General features: G+C 37.4%; 1 protein-coding gene and 1 long non-coding RNA gene across 7 annotated transcripts; one reads left to right on the top strand and one right to left on the bottom strand.

Annotated features, from left to right (window-relative positions):
• Positions 1-9,426: 9,426 nt before the first annotated feature.
• On the bottom strand, positions 9,427-10,898 carry LOC112187116. The gene is made up of 3 exons (XR_002930991.2): positions 10,776-10,898; positions 9,588-9,670; positions 9,427-9,487 (listed from the first exon to the last, which is right to left on the bottom strand). It is a non-coding gene; the product is annotated as an uncharacterized LOC112187116 (long non-coding RNA).
• Positions 10,899-16,909: 6,011 nt separating this feature from the next.
• LOC112188498 (origin of replication complex subunit 5) lies at positions 16,910-22,137 on the top strand. Of its 6 annotated transcripts, none has more exons than XM_040513071.1 (8): positions 16,910-17,020; positions 17,128-17,289; positions 18,027-18,152; positions 18,507-19,351; positions 19,437-19,853; positions 20,292-20,607; positions 20,717-20,831; positions 21,864-22,137. In XM_040513071.1, exons 3-7 carry the CDS (start codon positions 18,036-18,038, stop codon positions 20,765-20,767), a joined length of 1,746 nt encoding a protein of 581 aa, XP_040369005.1. In that variant the 5' UTR covers positions 16,910-17,020; positions 17,128-17,289; positions 18,027-18,035; the 3' UTR covers positions 20,768-20,831; positions 21,864-22,137. The 6 variants fall into 6 exon arrangements, with proteins under 6 accessions (XP_040369005.1, XP_024183391.1, XP_040369006.1 ...); XM_024327623.2 differs by having other exon boundaries at positions 20,717-20,841; XM_040513072.1 differs by having other exon boundaries at positions 20,717-20,845.
• Positions 22,138-24,933: the final 2,796 nt, after the last annotated feature.

The following is a 24,933-nucleotide window of genomic DNA, read 5'->3' as shown; positions in this document are numbered from 1 at the left end:
TGCTTTTCACATGTTTCTCAAATATGGCCTTAGGCAATGATTTGGTGAACAAATCGGCCATATTCTCCTCAGACCTTACTTGATTCACTTGAATCTTGAAGAGGGCATGTTGTTGCTGATTGTAGAAAACTTTAGTGATATGTGTTTTATATTATCGCCCTTGATATGCCCTAGCTTCATCTGTTCGATGCAAGCTGCATTATCTTTATTAATGCAAGTAGGCTCTTCAGTGGTAGAACTCAAACCACTAGTCCCTCGAATATGTGTGATGATAGCTCTTAACCGTACACACTCACGAAACGCCTCATGTAGAGTAATGATCTCTGAGTGGTTCAAGGAGGTAGCCACATGGGTTTGCTTGGTTGATCTCCAAGATATCGTCGTGTTCCCACTGGTAAATACATAACCAGTTTGGGAACGTTTGGGAACGACCTTTATGTGGGTCAGAGAGATACCCAGTATCAGCAAAACCAAACAAAACGTCATTTATCGTTTCGGTGTAGGGAGTGGCGCTTTCGCCATCAACATTTCCTTTAGGGATTGCAGTTCCATCTGCGGTCCCTCTTGTCTCTCTGTAGGGAAAGAACAGTCCCAAGTCAATGGTTCCTTTTAGGTATCGGAAAATGTTCTTCATACCATTCCAATGACGCTGCGTTGGCGCTGAGCTAAATCTAGCTAACAAGTTCACTGAGAATGCAATGTCTGGTACAATAATGCGCCTATTGAACTTAGATAGGGAATTTCAGCTCCTAGCACCTCTTCGTCATCTTCCTTTGGAAGAAATGGATCTTTCCTTGTATCCAAACTTTGACCAATCATGAGAGTGCTAGCAGGATGCGCTTTGTCTATGTTAAATCACCTGACTTTTGGACATACGCAGACTGGTGGATTAGTATTCCACAAACTCGGTGTTCTAGTTCAAGGCCTAAACAGAATCGAGTTTTCCCAAGATCCATCATCTCAAATTCGGATTTCAAGTAGCTCGCGGTTTCTCTTATTTCATCAAGAGTACCTATTATGTTCATATCATCGACATATATAGCTACAGTTGCAAATTTGGAACTTGTTTTCTTTATGAATACGCAGGGGCATAATTCATCGTTCTTATATCTCTTCCCAATCAAATAGTCACTTAGACGGGTATACCACATCCACCCGGATTGTTTCAATCCGTAAAGTGAGCGTTTCAACTTAATTGCAAACGCAGTTTAGAGTCACTTGACTTAGGTAATGTAAGGCCATCAGGCACTTTCATATATATATATATATATATATATATATATATATATATATATATCTCTAAATCTAGATCCCCATAGTGAGATGTAGTAACCACATCCATGAGCTGCATTTCCAGTCCTTTGGAAATTACTAAGCTAACTAAGTAGCGGAATGTTATAACGTCCATTACTGGAGAGTATGTCACCTCGTAGTCAATTCCAGGGCGTTCTGAGAAACCTTGCGCCGCAAGGCGAGCCTTGTACCTCAGGACTTCATTCTTCTCATTACGCTTTCTGACAAAGATCCATTTATGTCCTATAGGCTTTACACTTGGTGTGGTTAGCACTACCGGACCAAATACCTGTCTCTTTGTCAGAGAATCTAATTCTGCCTGGATTGTTTCTTTCCATTTAGGCCAATCTGCTATTTATTGACATTTTGCAACAGAGCGTGGTTCGATATCGTCGTGCTCTATGATTCATTGAGCAACAGTATATATCATCAATGTGTATGGAAGATCTTTCTATCAACTCATACGCACTCTCATAATCCTCTGAGATTTCTTTATTCTCTGTAATCATTTTTAACATCGGAGCGTCCTACAGTGTTAATTCATGGACATAACTATAATCAGAGACAATCTCATGAGAGGGATTCTATACATTGATGATTGGTTTGTGCCTTACTCACGCTCTTCTTCCTTGGGTGAGTGTCCATCGAACCAAGTGGTCTCCCCCTCTTCCTTGGGGAGCCACGGCCTCAACCACACCTCCACTAAGTGCGGTTGCAGTGCCTCTACTGCGGCACCGTGTCCCTTGTTAGGGACTTCTAACCTTGCAAGCACATTTGTAGCTGGTATATGTGATCTCGTCACTTTTGCGATATCAGTAAACGCATCAGGCATCGAATCTGCTACGTTCTGAAGATCGATTATTCTTTTCACTTCACTTTCACTTTGTGAAATGTGGGGATCAAAATGAGACAGAGTGGGGACAAACCATGACAATTCCTGTCGTTCCCTTGGAAAATCCTTTTTCCTATCTTCCCCTAATGACGGGAAGACTGTCTCATCAAAGTGACAGTCCTCAAATTTAGCGGTAAAGAGATCGCCTGTCAAGGGTTCCAAATAGCGGATAATAGCAATAATATAAAGGCATGCTTAGGAATAACTATATAAAGCGTAAATAAAATTCACAAAACATGCTCAGAATTGCATAAATAATATATAACAAAATATATATGGCATGTTCAAAATAAAGTATAAACTACAGCATAATTAAAACATGCTTAAACATAATTATTTAAAACATAAATAACAAGACATGCTGTAAGAGGATCAATATTATTTAACGAAACATGCTCAATAACAAAATATAATAAAAGCATAAACAATAAAGTATAAAGCATGCTTAAAAATAGAAAAGATAAATAAAATTCACATGCTTAATTAAAATCATAAAAACAAAATAAAGAAAACATACTTGATGTCTAGAAAATAAAACGATCCTAGCGCACGCGCGTGTTGATGTTGGCGTACGTAGCGATGTTTGGACTTGAGAAAACTGGGCCACTTCCTCTTTTTCCAGCAGCGGGCCTTGGTTTTCTTTTTCGTTTCTTTGTTTTATTTATTTTTTGTTGTTTACTGGGCCGGGTCTTTTCTTTGGGCCTTATATTATTATTTTTTTTTCTTTTTTTTTTCTGGGCCGCAGGGCCTTTTTATTCTTTGGGCCGGGTCACCCTTTTTTTTTTTTTTTCTTTCTCTCTTCTTCGCGTCTACTTCTGGTTTGCAGATGGGTCGAGTTGTGCGCAGATTGGCTGGCAGCGTGCTGGGCATGCGCAAGCGGGGTGGCCAGTTTGGATCGGTGCTACAGGTGAGGCCGGTTTGGATCGGTGCAGCGATAGAATTTGGTGCAGGTGCGGGGGCCAGGGAGTAGCACCGGTGGGACTGGTGGCCGAGCTGAGTGAGGAGCGGAGTTGGAGGCCCGTGGATGGGGAAGAAGAAATCGTTTTTTTTTTTTTTTTTTTGAGTGGCGGCAGAAAAGAAGAAACAATTCTTTTTCGTCTAGGGTTTTTTTTTTTGGCTATTGGCTCTGAGCGTGCTGATAACGTGTTAAAGTAAAATGACAATTGGAATTGGTCTACTCATTTCATTTCATAGTCCCTTTATATAGGGAGAGAATTACAACGGAAATATCAATTACAATGATGATATTAACTACTGATTGGTCCTTGATCCATGCTGATTGATGGTGATTGCTAATTACTTGATTCCATCTCCGTCAATCACTTTGACGAAGGCACATAATGTGTTTTTCCTTTAACAATAACCTAATTTTCTCTATTTATTATATTTTCTCTACAATAATTCATCTCTTCCACTATCTTCTCTCCAATAACTGTGTTCTCCTACTATCTTCTCTGCAATAACTATTTTCTTCTATTATATATTCTTTTTTATTATTTCAAAAACAAAAATTTATCTTAACACGTACAAAGTATGTATAGAAAAATACTAGCTATTAATTAAGACTTGCAAATACTAAATCTCCTTCCCTGTTCTCCTATAGAAAAGTTGATTGCGTGCATTAGCTTTGGTGTTGCTTAATTTCTGGAAATTAAGATGGAAAACAAAACTAAATTTGAAGTCACCATTGTCTTCTTTTGCATGTGATGAAAAGAAAATAACCTTTGAAGGTTTTCGACTTTTACGACCAAGTTGTTAGTACTAATTGCCTAATTGGTTACGTTTATTCTTTGTGGTTTGTATTCCACTAATATTGCTTTTTCATATATACTTTACTAGTTCACTTAAGCCTTGTTTTCACTAATAATGTCGCTTTTTACTTGAAGTATACTTGTGAAGTACGTGTACGTGTACGTGTACGTGTGATAAAAATTAGTAGGTGCTTCTTTTTCTCACTGTGACCCATCATAAATCAGAACGCTGCCTTTCATATCCTGTACTTCTGTAGGCTGTAGCTGTAAGAATCGTTGACTGACTTCAGTGGATACCAAACTACGAACCACTTTAGTGATTTTTTTAATTTTTTTTATTAGGAAATGAATGGAATGACTTGTATACATATGAAAATTAACCGAAAGGTTTAAATGTTTAATTAAATAATCTTTTTTATTATTATTATTTTTTTTTTGGCAGAATTTGCTCTATCTTTTGATACATCTCTGTTAATGGCGAAATTGATCAATTACTCTTCATCGTTGAGATTTATTTAACTACTAAAAATAGTTTTGAAAGAAGAAGCTTGAAATTGTTTGAGGTATAAATTGTCTATAGGTTATTAAAGACGTTATTTCAGAGTAGAGGCTTAGATGCTGAAATAGTTTAGGGCAGTGCCTCAAGTGACCCTTCAAGATGATGGTGATACATACGCACATTGATATACTGACATAGGGTCGCTTATGGTTCAGTTGTTATTATTGTTTGATTTTTTTTTTTAACTCACAAAAACAAGTTATTAAGTAAAAAAGAGAAGAACAAAATGAGAATAGGTGGTTCTAGTTGGACATTCAACCTTACTATTTGGACCTCTTATACTTAGTACACATTTAACTTGATAACAACTTAACCACTCAGTGAGAATATAAAGCCAAAACTCATTTGAGATAGAAAAAAAAACAAAAATTTACAAAAGGCAATACCAAAACGCCTCCCTGGTACTAATATTTCCTTACCTATGGTACTAAGAACATCTTTAACAAACTCTATTTTTGCTCCTTAGCTATCTGAGAGAGTATGTTTAACTTTTTATATATTTTAGCTGCTGTCCATTATAATTTTTAGCTATCTTGCTCCTAAATATAGAGAGCGAGATGAGGCTCTCTATAATTTAAAACATTCTTTTTGAGTTATTTTAAGTAATTTATAAATATATTTAAACTATTTAATCTTCATATAAAAACTAATATAAATTCGAAACTAGATTAAATAGAGAACACTAATGCATGAAGGAGTTCTATGAAAAATGAAGAAAAGCAGAAGAATAGAGACGAAGCTGGAAAACGAAAAGGAATACAGAGGCTTCAATTGTATTGATGGATTGTCATGCAAGTATAGGTATTTATACTCAAACACACACACACACACACATATATATACAGGCCTTCTCCACTGCGGACGTCCGTAGTTTTTCATTGGTGCGGATTTCCAGTTTTGACCCACTTTCCGATCATATTTTCACATCTTAACCATTCAGTTTTTAGGTCCTAATGTATAGATCACCTCTGCAAAATTTCAGCCAAATTAGTGATCGTTAAGGCATCCAAAACTGCAATTTACAACAATGTACACGAACGGTTCCGGTTCGGCAGATTCGGTCCGTTCATGTAAATTGCAGTTTTGGATGCCTTAACGATCACCAATTTGGCTGAAATTTTGTAGAGATGATCTATACATTAGGACCTAAAAACTGAACGGCTAAAATGTGAAAATGTGATCGGAAAGTGGGGAAAAAATGGAAATCCGCACCTGAGAATGATTATATATATATATATATATATATATATATATATATATCTAACTTGAATTGGAAAATTACAGTTTTACCTTTAACACCCTCCCTCAAGCTGATGGCAGAGAAGCTACCATCATATTGTATTAGAAAAAGGCTAAAGACTTAAGCAGTACAGGAACTTGTAATATTGGTTTCAACCAGGATCAATGAGCGGCAGTGATTGACATAGCTTCAGAGGATAAGAGGCCTGCCTACAGTGTAGTTTAGTTTTATATAAAGGAGTAGATAAGAGCTGCCAAGTGCCTTTGAACAAGACTTAATATTTTTGGAGCTTCCAACACTACTTCATTCCCAATGGATGGATGCAACCACTCCTCTAAGCTTCCATTTTCCATGAGCTCATAAACAAGTGCCTTGAAATCATTTCCATGAAAATCAATACTAGAACATGCAGTTAGGACTTTAATCAGATTTCGATGCCTGATGTTTCTCAATGCCTCACATTTGGCGATGAAGCTCTTTGAAGATCCCTTGTGTAACATGTTAAATATCTTCACAGCAACAACTCTATCATCATCAAGACTTCCTTTGTACACAGACCCAAAAGCACCTAAACCAATCAAATTAATTGTAGAGAACCCATTAGTAGCTTCCAGAAGTGTAGCATATGAAACTTGCAAAAGAGAGTTGCCTCATGAAGTGCTGAATTCAGTTGCTTTCCTTTTCTTATGAAGAAGCACAATAGTCAGCACCATAGAAATTCCCAAAACAGTATACCCAGATAGTAAAGAGATCATTATTTTCATTGTACAAGACAATCCACCATTAGAGCACACTGGAAGTTGAAAATTAGCAATACCGCTGCAGAGCCTAGTGTTTCCAACAATTGAAGTCATACTTGCATTCCTAAAAATACCTTCAACTGATACTTCTCCCCAAAACTCATTGAAAGAATGGTTCAGATTCTCCAAGTTTTTAAAGCCTTTGAAAAACTGGGAAATATCTCTTGACAAGTTGTTTCGAGAAAGGTCTAAATCTCGAAGGCCTCGTAAGCGCTTCATTGATGAGGGAATGAGCCCCTCGAAAAAGTTGCCTTGCAAATGTAGGACTTCTAAACTCTCACAACCACCGAGGCTACTTGGAAGATTTACCGATAGCATGTTATCATAAATGTCAAGTACACGTAGAGTCCTCAACTTTCCTATCTCCACAGGAAGGAAACCAACGAAGTGGTTTTTCAATAAGTGGAGAGAAATTGACAAGGAGATGAGGCCAATAAGTAGTTGTTGAGGTATTCTACCATCTAGGGGAAATTATTAGGTGGTCCCGGATCATAGTACACATGGTGCTTGATGTTATTGGCTCATACGATTTGTGTTATGGGCTTGGCTCGGACCACCACATGGCAGTGCCATGTGTGGTATTCCAGGACCACATAATAATTCTCTATTTTGAGAAAGATCCAATCTCAACAACCTGTAGCAATTCCCTAGGCTTGAAGAAATGCTCCCATTAAGATTATTTGCTTGCAAATAAAGAATGGTTAACATTTAAATTTCCAAGAGAAGATGGAATGCTCCCTGATAATTCATTGTTTTCAAGATACAGTCCCTCCAGCCTTGAAAGCTTCCCAATGTCAGTGGGGATGGTACCTGTGAAGGAGTTATCTGAGATATTGAGTAATTGCAAGTTGACAAGATTGCCTAAACCAGATGGGATGCTTCCATGTAGTTGGTTTTTTTGAACATGAAGTTTTTCAAGATTGGTTGAGAAATTGGACGTTGATGTTGGCAATGTCCCTCCAAAATTGTTGTGAGCTAAACACAACCACCACTATGCCAATAACATCATCAGACGACAGACCATGACTGTCGTCTGATATGTAAAAAATCTATCATCTAGTAAGCTGATATCTGATTGACGTTCAGACGACAGGTAAAGTCCGACGTCAGAAATTCACTCAGACGACAGACACCTAGAAAAAATCTGTCATCTGAATGTGCTTAAATATGCACAAATTGTAAGTATATGTGGTTAGATATGAAATAGAACGACAGTCAAATGTTGTTGTTGTCAAACTCTAGCAACAGACTTTACAAAAAATCTATTGTCTGTTTTAATGTGAGACGACAATAAAATGTCGTCTGAATGTGTAGAATTTTAAAATTTCTTTGTTACATCTGTCGTGTGAAATGATTTTACACAACAATAATTTGTGGATTCTGGTTGTTTCAAACAACAAAATTTTGCTTGAATTCTGTTGTTGGATGTTCAGTTGTTTTCCTTTTTATGTTGTGTGATTTAGTTTACAATCACAGAATTTGGCTTCAATGTGCTGTTCTTTTCTTAATAAAGCAACATACATTCTAAAACCAGGAAACCACAGTAATGTAGCATACATTCATCAGAACCTGAAAATATAAACCAAAATATACCATTCATATAGAAAGTGGAAATCGCTTTGTACCATATATTCATAAAAAATCTGGAAACCACTAACAACATATCCATTGATAAACACTGCAAAAACTGTACTACCACTTCAAGCAGCCACCAAACTACATCAATTGTTTCAAATATTCAACAAAGTAAAATCGATCTAGCCTGAAGTAGCCTCTTTAACGAATCCATGAAGTGAATGGTTTCTTCATCCAGATTCACAACAGCCAACGTCCAATGACCACTGTTCACAATAGAAATAAGTCTAGCTCTCATTCAACTGGTTGACACAGAACATAATGATATGTCTTATGTCTTCTTCTCTGAACTTTATCATCAACACTCTGCCTTTTGAACACATGCAACAGTTCAATATGTTTATAGCTACTATAAGATTGTATAGCTACTATAAGATTGCAAGGTGAAGATACTAATAATTGCCTACTAATAATCATATATTCTAAACTTAAAAGTACTGTTAAAAGATAAAATGACCTTTTCACAATTCATCTTCCCTCAGTCCATATGAATGAGTAGAGGCAAGCCAGTAATAGGTAATTTATTACCTTCACTGCAAGCAAACAAGTGGAGAACCTTCACTGCAATAAGTACCATTGCATTAGGCATGCCAAGGTAATTTATATCAAGTTGTTTCCAAAATAAGTCTTCGATCCAATTCTGTATGCTGTAGACACAAAATCAATTATTAATCAACAAACAACATGGGACACCTAAAGCCTAAGAAAAAAATAATTGACCTTTCTGGAAGTATGAAAGGAGAAGGAGAGGCTCTTGCCTCAAATGGTCTTCTGTCCAAGATTTCAGAAACATGCTTTCAAAATCTTCAATAAATCCAATCTACAAAACCCACAAACACAATTGAATTGAAGAAAACATGACAAAACTAAATTGACCCATCAATGAGATGCTAGCAAAACCAATGAAAAATGGCCTTTCCTTTGCTACTCTTATCAACTGGAGCAGCAACCTTTCATTTTCCAACTCTCCTGAAAATAGTAGATCTCCAGGATCAGATTTTCTTATTCATAAGAAGCTCTTTGTTGTTTTTCATTTTCATCAGGAATGCATCCACAAAGGCACCATCATAAAAATGAGATGTGCACAAAATCCACCCAGTGAAAATCACAAGGTTTCCTTTTCTATTTGATCTCTCATAGCAAAAGTTAAGTGACAAAATACCCAAAAAAAACACACAAACCAAGGTGACAATATCTTCACAAATAGGAGAAAATAGAGAAACAGTGTAAAGAAACATACTCTTGCTTGACTTGGGTACTGTAACCTGCTGTACTCTGTCCACCCAGTCCCACAGTAACAGCCTTTCCTGAGTTCAGCTATATACCACATTGACCAACCAAGATTACACCGATACTGTTAGACCCATGAAGAATGTATCAAATACATAGACTAAATACATATGTACAAGATGATAACCTTAGTGGAGGATGTTGGGAGGAGTTTTTGAGCCCAACCACGGCTGAAGATTGAAATCAGACGCTTTGCCATGTCTTCTTCCTCTGTTTCATGACAATTAAAATAAAAAAAAATTCCACCATGAGAAATACATATATATGTTATAAGAGAAGAGGACTGGCAGGGGTATCAATTGATTTAAATCTGGTTTAGGCTAAATCAGACCAATGTATTGCTGGTCTCTAAGACTAAAATGTACAGTTTGATGAAACAATCCAAACAAACAAAAGAATGTAAACAGATCCAATGTTATTCAAGGATTGCACATTACCATAAATTGGCATATTCAATAATCAAATTGGGTTTTGTGGGATTTTAGCACTGTGTTAACGTCAAACAGGACCCAAATAAGGGGTTTTAACTGATCTTGGAACCCTTTTTTTCTGGACCCAAAATGAAAATCTAGAGTATCAATCTACTCAAGTAATATAACACTAATTTATTACTCGTAAAAACACCCGAAACACTTATAAGATGCACAGAAGTCACCCAAAGAAACTAAGAGAACTATATGCTTTAGTAGGCTTTTGACATATATAACAAGTGCTGCAGCTTGGTTTCAAAACCTAACAAAATGGTGCTACTTTATGCATCTTCCCCTCAATCAATACTTCTTTGTAATTGTTTCAAGACTCTTTAACTTTCTTAACCAAAATGAATACAAAGTCCCGAGACAGTGAGAACGATTAATTCACAAATAATGGAGATATACAACTTGGCAAAATCAAAAGCATCCAGTCAAATCTCATGAACCAGCAATTGCAACCACATTCAAAATATCAGAACAACTCAAAACTATAAAGCAATCAAAACAAAAGTTATACACATGCCTAGAGGACTAAAGCAGTCCATGGTTTGTGCTAGTATAACTGAATCAATTAAATTAGATTTGCAACAGTGAAACTTGCTTCAATCTTTTCAACTCCCAACTTTCAATCTTGAATTTCTCGGGTACCAACCAGAAAGACCCAGAGAAACTCCATCAACGACTAAATCACGAAGTGGGATGTAATGGGTAGTATAAAAGAGGAGTCTTTAATGCTTTTAAGTTCATGGGTTCAGCCAAAAATTCCATCTTCCACCGCACCCAAACAGAAACAAGAGCCGAAGATCAAGAAAACGTAAGCGAGAGAATTAAAAAGCTCAAACCTTGAGGTGTGCTTCTGAAAGGTGAGACTTCCCGAAATGACTGCAACTCTGAAATGGGATTTTGGTATTTAAAGTATAGATTTTCTGGCGGGTTTCTCAGCAACAACGCTTGAAACCCAGCAAAGAGGTGAGTGAAACACCAAATTGAGTGAAACCCAGCAAATGTGCACCACAAAGTTTAGATAGGTTATGACCCGAAAAGTGCAAATGCAAATGGAAATAAAATGCTAACTAACCTATCATCTCCTTCTCCGATTCACGAACACCCCCCAATTCGAATCCAGGAGGTTGGTTAAGCTCCTTCACCGATTTCAGAGACAAATCGCACCTTCGAAAAGGAAATTTGAACATAACCCAGACAAAAGATAACCTTGTATCCCCAATTCGAATATAACCGAGCAAACACAAATCAAATTTGAATAGAAATTTTCAATTAAAACCCTAAAACCCAATCCAAAAGAAACTCTAAATAAATTGATTAACAGTGAATCGAAGGGCTTACCCAACAATAGTGAAACAATAAGGATTGAAAGTGTTGAAATCTTCTTAACACCAACAAGAACTCGTGAGAGGGATTGAGATGGTTTGGCTGTATGGTTTGAAAAAGTGATTGAGATGGCCGGGTTCTGTGTTTGTTGAAGAGAGATGGGGGAGATTGAGTTTTCAGTTTTGATTAGAGGAGAGTTTAATGGGGGAGATCTGCCAAGAAATTTGTGTTGAGTTGGGGCTGCTGGGTTCTTCTGTGCCTAAGGGAGAGCGACATAGATAGGGTTTCTCAGATGTGGAATAGAAAATTTTTCAAAGGGTTAAATTTGTCGGGGAGAGAGAAATAGCTTTAAAATTTGGCATATATCCCTTCATGCTGTGCCAAAAAAACAAACAGCTATGAAAAAAAAATTATCTCCTTTTACGAGACAACAGTTATCTGTTGTCTGAACAGAACAAAAAAAAACCGGTACAACACGAACCGAAATCAAATTTATCTCCTTTGATTAGACGACAGATAAATGTTGTGTGAAGACAAACCTAATTCTCAAAGCTAACTTACCATGGTATGTTGCTATATTCAGACGACAGTTTTTACACTGTCTGTCGTTAAAATATATCAGACTACAGAAACCAACATGTCTGTCGTCTGATGAGGTTATTGGCATAGTGCACGTTAATCGTGTGGCGTTGATCAATTCTGAGACAAAACTTAAGTCACCCTGCTTACCGCTTCCGAGATTATTAGATCCCACGGAGAAATGCATGAGGTTATGAATCTTTTGCAAATTAGGCACTTGTCCTGTTAGACTGTTCTCTGCAACATAAAATGTCTCAAGGCTTGTTGCATTAGATATTGACAAAGGAATGCCCCCAGTAATTGCATTCCCATCAAGGTAAAATATCTTGATGTGAGGAAAAGCATTGTTGAAGTCTAAGGGAATACTCCCTTGGAATCTGTTCATTCCTAGATCAAAAGTAACCATAGCAGATAGGTTATAAATGGAGAGGGGTATGGTACCAGACAACATGTTTAAACCCAATGTAAAATACTTTATTCTTTTCAATTGGCCTAGAGAAGAAGGAACGCTTCCTACCAAGTTGTTACACAATGCACCTTTGGGGGGATTTGGCCCTAAACCCTAAGAGACGAGAGGTTCCCAAAGGAAGGGGGGATTTGGCCCGTCAGATTTTTACCTTGAAATTCAATTTCTTGAAGCTTAGACAAGAAACCGAGTTCGGAAGGAATATCACCGACTAGCTTGTTCTTTTCTAATGAGAGAATGGTGAGATTGAAGCAATGGAATATGTTGGTAGGAATAGGGCCTGTAAATGAGTTGTAGTCTCGATATAATACCTGCAACCTACTAAAATGCCCAATTTCTAAAGGAATTTCATGAGTGAAGCTATTGCTGAAGAGGTCTATTTCCCTTAGGAAGCTCAAATTTCCTATGTGTGGGGATATGGAGCTAGCCAAGCGTTGAGAGTAGAAGACCAGCATGGTGACTCTCTGATGATGCCTTCGACTGCAGGTGACACCGCTCCACATGCAAAAGTGAATAGAGTCATTCCATGAGCTCATGACCTGATGATTGGGATCATGTATTTGAGCTTTGATGGCTAGTAGTGCCAACCTATCGGTCTCATTTCCTTTGAACTGGGTGGTTATGGGTTGGTTCAAATGCATGGAGGAGGAGGTTAAACAGCAGAGGAATATTGCATTAGAAAGGGAGCACACTGTTATGAAGATCAGTTTCATAAGCGAAATCCCCATTTTGTATAAACTTGGTCAACAAAGAAAGATGGGTTTTTGGTTGTGAAATCTGTGAGTTCCACTTGAGACATTATAAAGCAATTTTAAGATCAAATCATGTGGGGGTGAAAAATTTGAGACTAAGATTAAGGGAGGAGTAAGAACACGTATCTCACCGAGAGAAGAAACATCTAGTCAAGGAAGGACTAGCTCCAGGAGAGATTCAGCAAGGGCGGATTCCCTCAAGGAAGGATCAACTCAAGGAGTGATTCGGTAAGGGCGGATTCCCTCAAAGGATGATTAGCCCAAGGAGAGATTCAGTAAGGGCGGATTCCCTCAAGGAAGGATCAACTCAAGGAGAGATTCAGTACGTAAGGGCGGATTCCCTCACTGGAGGATCAGCCCAAGGAGAGATTTGGTACGTAAGGACGGATTCCCTCAATGAAGGATCAACTCAAGGAGAGATTCGGTACGTAAGGGCGGATTCCCTCAAGGGAGGATCAACTCAAGGAGAGATTCGGTACTTAAGGACGGATTCCCTCAAGGAAGGATCAGCCCAAGGAGAGATTCGGTAAGAGCATCAGCAATGGGGACCTAAATTTGGGTCCAAACAAAAAATTTTAGTCCAAAGTGTAGGAACTGAGCTGCAGTGGGTCGGAAAAAATTGGACATAATACTGCCGGAGACCCAAATGTGATAGCAAATCTGATCCAATCTTGGACCCAAAAAAAATTGGACCCAAATTTGTGGGACCCGCCACTTTTTGTAGCTGATGCATGCAAGGACATGCAAGTGGGAGTGGCAAGTGGGAATGGATCAGAAAAGGAGTGGGTCCCGCAATTTAAAAAAACCAACGGCTCTTTGGTTTTGAAATCAAAGGTCATGATTGAATTATTAATTCAATCTGATGATCAGAAAATAATTGAATAAAAATTTGACCCAAATTTGAGTCTAAAAATATGGGTCCAAAAATAAGTCCTGCACCACTGCAGCACCTAATAAAAGTAAGTCCTGTTGTACACTATTCAGATGGACCCAAATCACTATTCCAGCTTATTTGGACCCAAATTTGAGTCTAAAAAATGAGTCTCCACTGCTGATGCTCTAAGGGCGGATTCCCTCAAGGGAGGATCAGCCCAAGGAGAGATTCGGTAAGGGCGGATTCCCTCAAGGAAAGATTAGCTTGAGGAGGGATTCAGTCGAGGAGAAACTTGTTCAAGGATGAGCTCAAACGAGATACGGCCTTCTCGAGGAGAATCCGTAAGGGGCTCAGTTATCTCATAGAAATCTGAGATATGTGGAGTCACTTTCCCACAATATCCCAGTAGTGACGTCGTGGATCCATGCATGCGTTACTTGCCGGGCAAGAGTGCCGTTATGCGCACCAGCTGAAGTATCTGTTGAGAATTGGTCAATATGTGAAGTCGAAAACACAAACAAACACAGCACACCAAGAGAAACAACCACAAAGATACGAGCACAAGAACACAGATTTAAGGTGGTTCAGCAAAATTTTTGCCTACGTCCACCGGGCAGAAAAACGATCTTCCACTATATTTATAATGGGTACAACCAGAAAGAATAAGAAAACAAGGACTCTCTCTTCTCTTCCTATCTCTCCCTTCTTTGCCTCTCTCACTCTCTAACTCCGAGAATGGAATACACTTTGCTCTCTGTTTTTGTGATGAAAAATCTAGAGCAGAACCCCTCCTTATATAGCCATAAGGATATCAGCTTTCTTCACCGATTAGGAAACCTATTCCTATTGATGGTAGGCAATTATGCCTTCTCCTTCTCTATAATCAACAAGGATTACAGGTAATCCTATATCAATAAGGATTTTCATTCCTCATTGGAACTCCATTCATCAGTAGGAATCTGAAATCTACTAGGTAAACAATTCTCATACTCTAAGACAATTGTCTTAGGAAAGACTCATGGGCTGGAAACCCAACAGTATCCACTCGAGGCCGCCTATAAATACCTGAATTAAAGCAAGTATTGGACAAGGAAGGAACGACATATACACCTAAGACATCGTAATCACTGCCATCCCAAAACATCAAATAGTCATCCATAGATTTTTCCCTCCAACTTTCATTTGAAGATCAAACTTGCTCCATTTCATATTCCGGTTCCGGAAGTTGGACATCAATTCCCCATAAGTGAAACTTTCGCTCCCGCCCCAGTCAAAGAAAGTAGGTGAGGAATGAATTTTTCCGCACCAACAGATCATAAGATCAGACACGAGTTGTTATTCCAAAGATGACCGACAGTGGAAGATGCTTTGTATTCCACATTTCCACTAATATTGCTCTTTTCATATATACTTTTTTGGTACAGACTCTTGTTTTCTACTAATAATGTTGATTTTTAATGATAGCACAAGGGAATGAGATCTATGATCATATCCCGCTTATAGTTTGGAAAACAACATTATTAGTTTTCTTCACACAAGTTTATATATATATATATATATATATATATATATATATATATATATATAGACACACACACACACACACACATATATAGGAGCCGTTTCAAAGAGGATGTAGACGGCGCTGCAGCAGCTCGGCTTAGGGCTCGACAGAGAGGCGGGGCTTGCCGGACGGAAGCCAGGGGTCGGACGGACCGATCTGCAGTTGGTGGAGTCGTCGGCGATGTGGTTGTAGCGCTGCCCAGAAACCTGTAGCCTCAACCTCCTCCGACCTCGATTGCTGCCCAGAAATTGTCTGGATGCCTTTAGCCTCCATCTGGCAAGCCCTGCCGCCCCGTCACGGCCTAAAAGCTGTTGCAGCAGCGCTGTCCGCACTTTAGCGAAAGTGCGGACGTCCTCTTTGGAACTTGCCTGTGTGGGTATGTGTGTGTGTGTGTATATATCAAATGACCAAAGTGATTTGCTGCAATGTATGAAAGGCAGCGTTGTGGTTCATGATGGGTCACAGTGAGCCAGAAAAGCACTAATTCTTATCACACACGTACTTCCCTTGTTTTCCACTAATAATGTTATTTTCCAAACTATAAGCGGGATATGATCTTGGATCAACCTATAAGTTTCGCTGCAAGAATGAGATCGAAAAATTATTTTGGTCACAAAACGTGTTAAAGTTTCAGTGTATAAAGCGCATGCTCAAAATTTTTATTATCAGACAATAACTAATAGACCGCTAGGAGACATAATTGTCGATTTGCTACCATAGATTTTATTGTAGCCAATTTGCTATCCTAAATTATATGATATCCAATTTGCTACCCTTTCATCAAATTTACTACTCTATGTTATTAAGATTGCCAATTTGCTTCCATAAATTTTCAAAATTAACTATTTGCTAACACCCTATATTTGAAATTCATCAATCTTTGGACGAATGAATGGACGAATTGATATGATGAAAGGATACTAAATTGGCTAATTTTGAAAACATAAGGTAGCAAATTAATAGAAATAATACATAAGGTAGCAAATTGACTAATTGTGAAAACCTAGGGTAGCAAAGTAACACTAAACTTAGGATAGCAAATTAGCTATTAGGCATTTTTTTTTTTTTTAGAGTTTCTATTCATACTTTCAAAATTGACATTTAGACCTCCCAACCTAATAGAGTTGATCAACCTCAGATTCAAAAGTTGTGTCCTGATTGATAATTTGACATGAACTGACAAAATCAGCTATTAGTTATCACTTAGAAAAATGGAGATGTTCAAATGCTAATTTTAAAAGTATTTATAAAAGGTTTATTTCTTTATTTATTTTCCCGAATCTGTCCTTCTGTCCTTTGGGCCTTTGTTCATATCGACGAGGCCAATTAACAATCGTTGGGGTACCTTTAACGCTTGTGATAAAGATCCCGCGCTCCACATAAATGGCGGGAAACTTGTATCTCTTTTTTCCTTTTTCATTTTTAACTCCCAACTGACCTTGTCTATCTACCACACGCACCCAAAAAAAAACACCGCCGCTTTGCTTTCGTTTCTTTGATCCTCCGGCGGACTCGCCGATCAGGTAATCCTCAACCTCTCTGTTTTCCCAATTACCCCATTTCAAACTAATCATTGCTTCTAATTAAAGAGGCAATCTTTTCTCAACTGGGTTTTCATGTTTCGGAATAGGTAGATGTAGAGGGGAGAGACGCGATTGAAAGAAGAAAAAAAAAGTTTGGGAATTTGTGGGTTTTTCCTGCTCTTGAAACAGAATTGTGGGAAGGCAAGGAGTTCAGAAGTGACGGGCTTTGTTTTGGTTGTTTAGAGTGTCTTTGGTTGCCTTGTCTTAAGGTGAGTGACTCCTTTAATTTACAATTTGACTTTGATTTGTTTGTTTCTCTGTTTGTTATGCTTGGTTTAAAATCATGGCTCTTTTGGTTTTGGTGTTCTGTCGTTTGGTTCTCTATGTTGTATTAATTGATGAAAAGGCCTTCAGTGAGATTGTGGTTATTAAGCTGAGTGGTGGGAAAGTGTAAATGATTCCTGTGACTCTTTCTATTTGTTTCTGGAAATTGGTTTTTATTTGACTTTCGATCAGAGAACATTAATTGGATGCTCAAACCAGTTGTTCATAGTTGAGATTGGTTGGGTTATACTTCGGTTTCTAAATGTTCTTATATCCTTCGGGATTTGACTTATGTTTGAATCAATGTGTTTTTGTGTTTACATTTCTATTTTAGTTTTTAGTAGAAGGTTCAAAATATGTTTTACCTTTTTCTGATTATTTTCTAATTAGAATCCTTTTCGACTTTCATGCTTCTTCATTATCTTCTGATTTTGCTTTTCTCCTTCTGTTATGGATGTCGTTTCCTTTATTTCTATTATTGTTGCAAGTTCTCGCGTGCAATGTCCTTGCAACATTGTTTTCGATAAGTTGATTGTCATTGAGTTTTAATGCTTTTTGGTGATGTATCCACTTTTCAGTGTTGCATTGTTGGTTTCCATTGTGATTTTTAAGGTATTAATCTCATCTTGAAAGTTTCAGTCAGCTTATTCTCATTTATTAGTTTACTGTTTCTTTTGGCCAGAATTTAGACATGGTTAAGGAAGAAAGGCCACAAATTACAAGGAGAGCAACTAGATCCTCCGCTTTGGCTAAAAGTGTAGTTGAAGAAACAGATACAAGCAGTCAACACCCAAATGATACTACTTTGGTATTCTAATGCTTCATTTCCTTGTCTAATTATTTTTCTTTTCCAGAAATTTGATTTCTATTTGATCAGAGATAAGTGATTTCCTTTTCTTTATATGATGCTCACTGAGGGGGCTTCAACTTTTATTTTGGTTCACGTTCTTTTGCATATTGTTTCCATATTTTCTATCATGTTTGCAAGTTTTTGTATGCAATATGATTGCAACTTTGTCTTTTATAAGTTGATTTTCTTTGAGGTTCAATGGTTCTTGGTCTTGTTTGTGCTTTTATTGTTGTCGTGCTGGCTTGCATTGTGATTCCTAGTTGTTGTCTTAAGATTATTCTCATTTATGATCTTAATGTTTCTTTTGGCTAGAGTTCAGACATGGTTGAAGAAGAAAGCCCACAAATCACAAGGAGAACAACCCGATCCTCTGCTTTGGCCAAATGTTCAAACAATGTAGTTGAAGAAACAAAAGCAAATAGTCAGCAGCAACTGACTTTAGATGACCTTGTGATTGGAGAAGAAGGAGAGTCCTTTAGCTTCACTGATCTGGTGTCTAGTTTTCCTGGTAGAGATAGTCAGATCAAAGAGCTTGTGCACCTTTTGGGTCCGCAGAACTCTCCCATGCTTCCTATATTTATATATGGAGGCTCTTCCACTGGAAAAACTAGTATTGTTCTACAAACATTTAGGCATCTTAAACGACCTATTGTTTACCTAAGCTGCCTTACCTGTTATAATCCTCGAATATTGTTTGAATCCATATTGAATCAATTGTTCCTTCACCAAAAGAATGCAGAAAATGGTTATTCTAGTGCAAAGCGCTGTGAAAAACCATCTGATTTTGTGAATTTTCTTCACGAAGCCTTGGTTAGCATTATTGGTAATCCTCAGGGACAAAAGTCAGGATTGAGTAGCAAAAGGTCAGGAAAGGCTAGTGGAAATATGATCTACTTGATTTTTGACAATTTGGAGCGTGTCAAAGGGTGGGACAAAGGTTCTACTGTGTTACCTTTGTTGTTTAATCTCTATGATACTCTGAAAAAGCCCGAGGTCGGTCTTATCTTCATCAGCAATAACTCACCGGATACATATGACTCAAATATGGGTTATGTTGAGCCTAACCCTCTATATCTTCCTGATTATACGGATGATGATCTTGGTCAAATCTTAATGAGAAACCAAGCAAACAAAAAGCTTTATACCTCTTTTCTCAGGTAAGATTATTAGCTTTTTTCTTTTTCGCTACTCTCATCTTTTGCTTTATGTATTATCTAATATTGAATCTGTTTTTCTCAATAGTGTTGTACTAAGGCCTTTCAGTAGAATTACCAGACGAGTGGATGAATTGTCTAGTGCCTTTTCACTATTATTCAGAAAATATTGTGAACCTGTTACTGATCTTGGGGTTGTTCCCAATGAAGAAATGAAGAGAAAGTTGTTTAGTCAATTTCAGCCCCATATTGCTCCTGCACTGAATGAGATATTTAAGGTGTCAACTCAGCCTTCCACTGAAGTTGAAGCTAGGGAGAGAAAGCCAAAGGGTAGCACAAGGAAATCCGGAGGTTATGAAGTTGTTGACCAGTTGGATTTTCACATGTCTACTTCTGCCAAGTATCTTCTTATTTCAGCATTCCTTGCTTCAAGAAATCCAGCTACCCTTGATGCATCATTGTTTGATTCTACTGGAGGTTCTAATAATCGAAAACGAAAGAGGAAGTAAGTGTTTTTCCAAAGTACCAGTATTAATATAGTTTATCTGGCTGTAGTTGTAAACTTTCAGGTTGTGACCTGCTACTGAGGTAGGATACCAAAATCTAGCTATCGTTACAATATTTACCCCTGTAATCTTTTCAATACAAGTCTGACTACTAAGCTAAAATATGTGCTTTTAAGAATGAAAATTAAGCATATCCACCTGCCTTCTACTGTTATAATGTATACCACAGTGTAAAGTTAACAGATGCTTTAGTTTTTCTTTCCATTAGGTTGTGTGCAAGAATCTTTTATAAAAATTTCTGGCATGAGTTACCATGAGTAAAAATGCTTAAGATTCTCTTTGCCATTCTGATTAAGCCAATACCTGTTTAATATCGTTATGATTTTCTTTGACCTGTAGGCGCTGATTTCTTTTGAATAATGCTTCTTCACTATCAGGGTCTCTGAGAAGTCAATGGAACAGAAGGAAACTGCAGAACAGGAATTACTCATGAAGGGCCCCGGAACATTCGCAATGGAGAGGTTACTAGCCATATTCCAGTGTATTACATCTGTGGCGGAAGATCCACTTGATGATGAGGAACAAGCGCAGGATGGGTTAGGCATTCAAGATGGGCATTGTGGGCTCATGTCTGATGTCCTCTTACAATTGACTAGTCTCTGTGGTGCAAATTTTATTGTCAAAGGAGGAAGCTGCCCACTGGAGGGCTCAACTCGCTATCGTTCTACAGTTAGTGAAGATATGGCCCTGCAGGTACCTTCTGTGCCTCTCATACAGAAGTTAAACGTTTGTATGGTATAAGATTGTGAGATAATGAACTCCTTTTGATTTGTCCGACATCTTGCATATACTTGGATTGCAGGTAGCAAGGAGCATTAAGTTTCCTCTCTCAAAGTACTTGTACAGAAGATGATTGCTTAAGGGCAATGGTATCTGCAACATTGTCGTCAACTTATTTTCAAGGATGAATTAGAAGGGTCAGATTGTGTAAGTGATACATCATTTTAAGCTTAATACTTTTATTTTCCATTATAAATTTAAAAACAGAACAAGGATATTTATATGAGACTGCCACTTTACTACTTTGAATAATGAACCTAGAGCATTACTTAAGGATGTGATCATAACCCAAAGACTGCTTAGGTTTTCAGGTCAGTTTTGCTACTGCCAGGAAATAGCTGAGGAAGCAACAATAATATGAAAGATGTGATGGGGAAATTGGGGGTAGATACCACAACTTCAATGTGGGAGGACTTTTCAATTTCTGGGGGCCTTAAATTCCATCTTAAATGCCATCTTTAGAGAAATGCCGCGTCGATGCTTTATTTCAATGAGTCCAATTGGAAGTGTTGACAAACTAGAAACAGTTGGAATGAGAGAGATCGAGAGGTTGACTCTAATAACTTTCTAGGGTCCAGAGTCCTATCCTTAGTGGTCCTTCATGGGAGGCGGATCTACAAATTTTCTTTGGCCATCAATCTCTAGTGGGAGACCTAATCTTCTTTGAAATGTGGTTTATGAACACTCTACAACAACTATGGGAGCTGTCGACAAGAATCTCAAGTACTTGGAATTTGTTATCAGAAACACAAAGATATATTGATTTTGATGCTTGAACAGCATTATTAGTTTCCTACCTTGACTTTCCCTTGTAGCTTTCTAAGCGACCATATCTAATATGATGCTGGACCTAATTAATTTCTTCTCTTGTTCAACTACTTAATTTATTTCATTACGAGTGTCTGTAGCTATCTAATTTATTAACAAATGGGGAAGTTTTGGTTTCATCTGGGATGTCTCAATCCAAGCCATTCATTTGGAAATTACAATAGGTTACTTTACGTCTTTACCTGTTTGGATAGAAAACACAGAAGCATGCAATTAGTTCACCCAGAAAAAGAAGTTCGTCAGAAGCAAATGGGTTTTGACTGAGATGATTCTTTAGATGATTTTGTATTATGAGTATTCTAATAGAAAGCACAAACTTATTTGCAGTGTTTATTTTTTAGGGAAAGCCTTGAAGGAGCTTAATTATATGATTCAGCACCAAATTACTCTATTTTACTGGAGCTCAGGGCAGAAAAGAGAAGGGACTGTTTTGACCAGAGAACTATTAAATGTGTTCTTGCAATTTTAGAGACCAGATTATGGAATGGGAAAAACATCAGTCAATTATTTTTCTCATGCAATGTGCTCAATGAGAAGATGAGAAAAAAACTAAAATAAGATGTAATTTAATTCCTTCAGCACAAACTGTCGGTGTGTATAAATTTTGGAACTATGGGCAAGCATAGTCAAAGGTTAGCTTGATTTCTTTATTACAAATTCATTCTCTCTGTCTTCTTCTGTGTCTTATAGCAAAGTGAGTGTTCATCTACCTTCATTGACCCTACACAGAAATTTTGTTTTAAAATAGTTCAAGGGTAGGATATGTTAAACATTAAGTTCTCGAAACACTATGTACAAGATAAAAATGCAGTATACATACCAAGGAAGTGACAAAGTCAACAATTTTTTTAGCACCAAAATCGAATTGGTGACTTAATCTATTATTGTGGAGAAAAATATCATTAAACTAATAGCTAGTTGGACAAAATTCAAGTACACATTAACAAGTTTAAATGTTCCTAGATGGAGTAGTAGAGCGACCCATAGTATGTCTTGCTAGATTTGTTGTTCATGATGGTAGTATCTCCTTTTGTATTGATGTAGGACTTCGATCGCTTATGTCAAATCTTGCTCAAAATATGTTCATCTCTAAAACAAGCCTAAATGAGTTCTGGTTATTGCTATACGAATAAGTCGGTCTTAACGTGATAAACGTATTGTGATTGTTTTTCTCAAGTACATCTCTAAGTTATTTCTGTTTGTTGATAGGGTATTTTATGCATTTTCTTCTCCAATTAAAATGGTCCTTTCTTGAATATAGTAGCATCTAGAAATGAACGAGTAGGTATAACCAGAGGTTGTATGATGCTTCATGTTTGGACCATTTTAGTACCATTTTAGTACTTAGTTAAGTTCAAGTCCCTCATTCAACATCTTACAAGTTTACACATATGTAGACTATGTAGTAAGGCATCTCCTTTGATACATTAATCAACCAATATATTGGTTGTAGACTACCCGATGTTATAATAAACCAATTTCTCATAGTGGTTATGCAATATTGGTTTACTAGTATAAAAAGTTGATCTACTACCGTAATGGTCTTGTCTACCATCTATACACGTACGGGAGACTTTTCCATCTAGCAGACTATAGATTCAAGATTAAGACCTCCAAGTGATAAATCTAGCTGAGATGATCAATGCAACGAAAGCTTTGATTGTACGTGATAATTCCAGTTATGATGTAAACAGAAATTACAAAGTGCCAACCTAATAAGTGAAACTTGTCAGAAGGCACATGTAGTGAAAATGTGATGGAGATGGTGCTCCCTGCTTAGCCAAGCACAGACCTAAACTGACGGTGGTGGAAAACTTCAGCGACCATGATATATGATTATATGCACTTACTTGTTCTTCATCACCACCTCAAATTTCGGTGCTGCATTTCCTCTAGAAACCTAAAGAGACTATCTAGCTTTTCCAGAATTGATATTTTGTGTTGAATTAGGTCGATGAACTAATCATATGGGTTGATATAGTCAATTGGGTCTCAATCATGTGGTTTGCTTCTTTGAAAACTTAGGAAATTTATGTGAACTATCATTAATGCTATGAAAGAACAATGAAAAGAAAAAAAAAACCGAAGTTTAGCCACTGCACTCACTTTTGATGAGTCTTCTATTGTGTTCATTTAACTAAAAAATTAGCTTATTAGATATTCTCAGAAGTTTCAATTTTTTTTTCACTATCACTTTGCATCACTAGCCTATGAGTTCTTATCTTTTCATGTTACTATCATCTAGTATCGACCCAAATTTACCCACTTTCATGTAGTCAATCGTTACTATAGTGGTCTTAAATTTTGCTAATCTGACCATCGAAGTTGAAGAGTCACAATAATGATAACCAACGAGATAGCTTATATATGTACTTGATAGTAGAGTGACATTGTAGAACCCGGAACACAGATTCAAGCTAAATGTTTAGTTAAAGAGGCACAATAGAAAATCAGTTTTTTTCACCGTCACTTTGTATCATTTGTTATGAGTTTTTATCTTTTCATGTTACTATCACCCAATATTACCCACTTTCACGTAGTGGGTCATCAGTATAGTAATCTTAACATTTGTTGCTCTGAACACCGAAGCTGAATACTCACAATAATGACAATCGACAAGATAGCTTATGTATGTACTTGATGGTAGAGTGACATTGTAAAGATTTGAACTCAAGAGGGAATTCAAGCTAAATGTTTAGTTAAAGAGACACAATAGACAATTGGGAAAGTTTAGGGGACCCGTAAACTTTAGCGAGGAAAAAAAAAAATGTACGAGGGATATGCCAAGTTTCATACATGTATTAATGTATACCCTGAATTGGGCAGTAGACTATGAATTTGTTCAAAAATTTAGGGGCATTACCTGCATTCAGGTGAGCAGTTGTGACTCGTGAGGGAGCACTATTTTATATGCATCTGTCTCTTGCACTTTGACTTTTGCTTATGCCTACTTACTGCAGACATAAGCGCGCATTTTTTGAAATCATAACAGCATTAAAAGTGAGAAGGTCAAGCCTGTGAAGAAGGAAGCAAGGAATCCCAGAATTGTTTTTACTCTAGGCCAGAAGAATTAGATACATACATAGGTCTCTGCAGAATTGAGGATAGAGATAAGAAAATTTTTGAAAAAGAAAAGAAGGGTTCAAAATTGAAGTCACACAAGCAATAAGGGTAATAAATTGTGGGTGGGTTGCTCACCCAACCCTAACCAAAAAGACACGCACATGAACCCCATTTTCATTACTTTCTTCAAGCTCTCTCTATCGATACAAAAAAAGCTAGGCTTAACTAGGGCTAAGCTACTCTTAGCCCAATTCTGTTCAACAAAACCATCAAATGATTAATCAAAACAACCCATGATCTACTTATCTGTGTGTAGTGAAATATGTGGGTGCATGTGACCCATTTTCT

The sequence above is a fragment of the Rosa chinensis genome, chromosome 1, assembly GCF_002994745.2.
Source record: "Rosa chinensis cultivar Old Blush chromosome 1, RchiOBHm-V2, whole genome shotgun sequence".
Classification (NCBI taxonomy): domain Eukaryota; kingdom Viridiplantae; phylum Streptophyta; class Magnoliopsida; order Rosales; family Rosaceae; genus Rosa; species Rosa chinensis.
Note: the sequence above shows the minus strand (reverse complement) of the source record. Positions and strands in the feature narration are given on the sequence as shown.

Coding starts and splice junctions, on each gene's coding strand:
- LOC112188498 (XM_040513071.1), top strand. CDS start 18,036: ATGGTTAAGGAAGAAAGGCCACAAATTACAAGGAGAGCAACTAGATCC. Junction 19,854..20,291: donor AATCGAAAACGAAAGAGGAA/GTAAGTGTTTTT, acceptor CTTCACTATCAG/GGTCTCTGAGAAGTCAATGG. Junction 20,608..20,716: donor GTGAAGATATGGCCCTGCAG/GTACCTTCTGTG, acceptor CTTGGATTGCAG/GTAGCAAGGAGCATTAAGTT.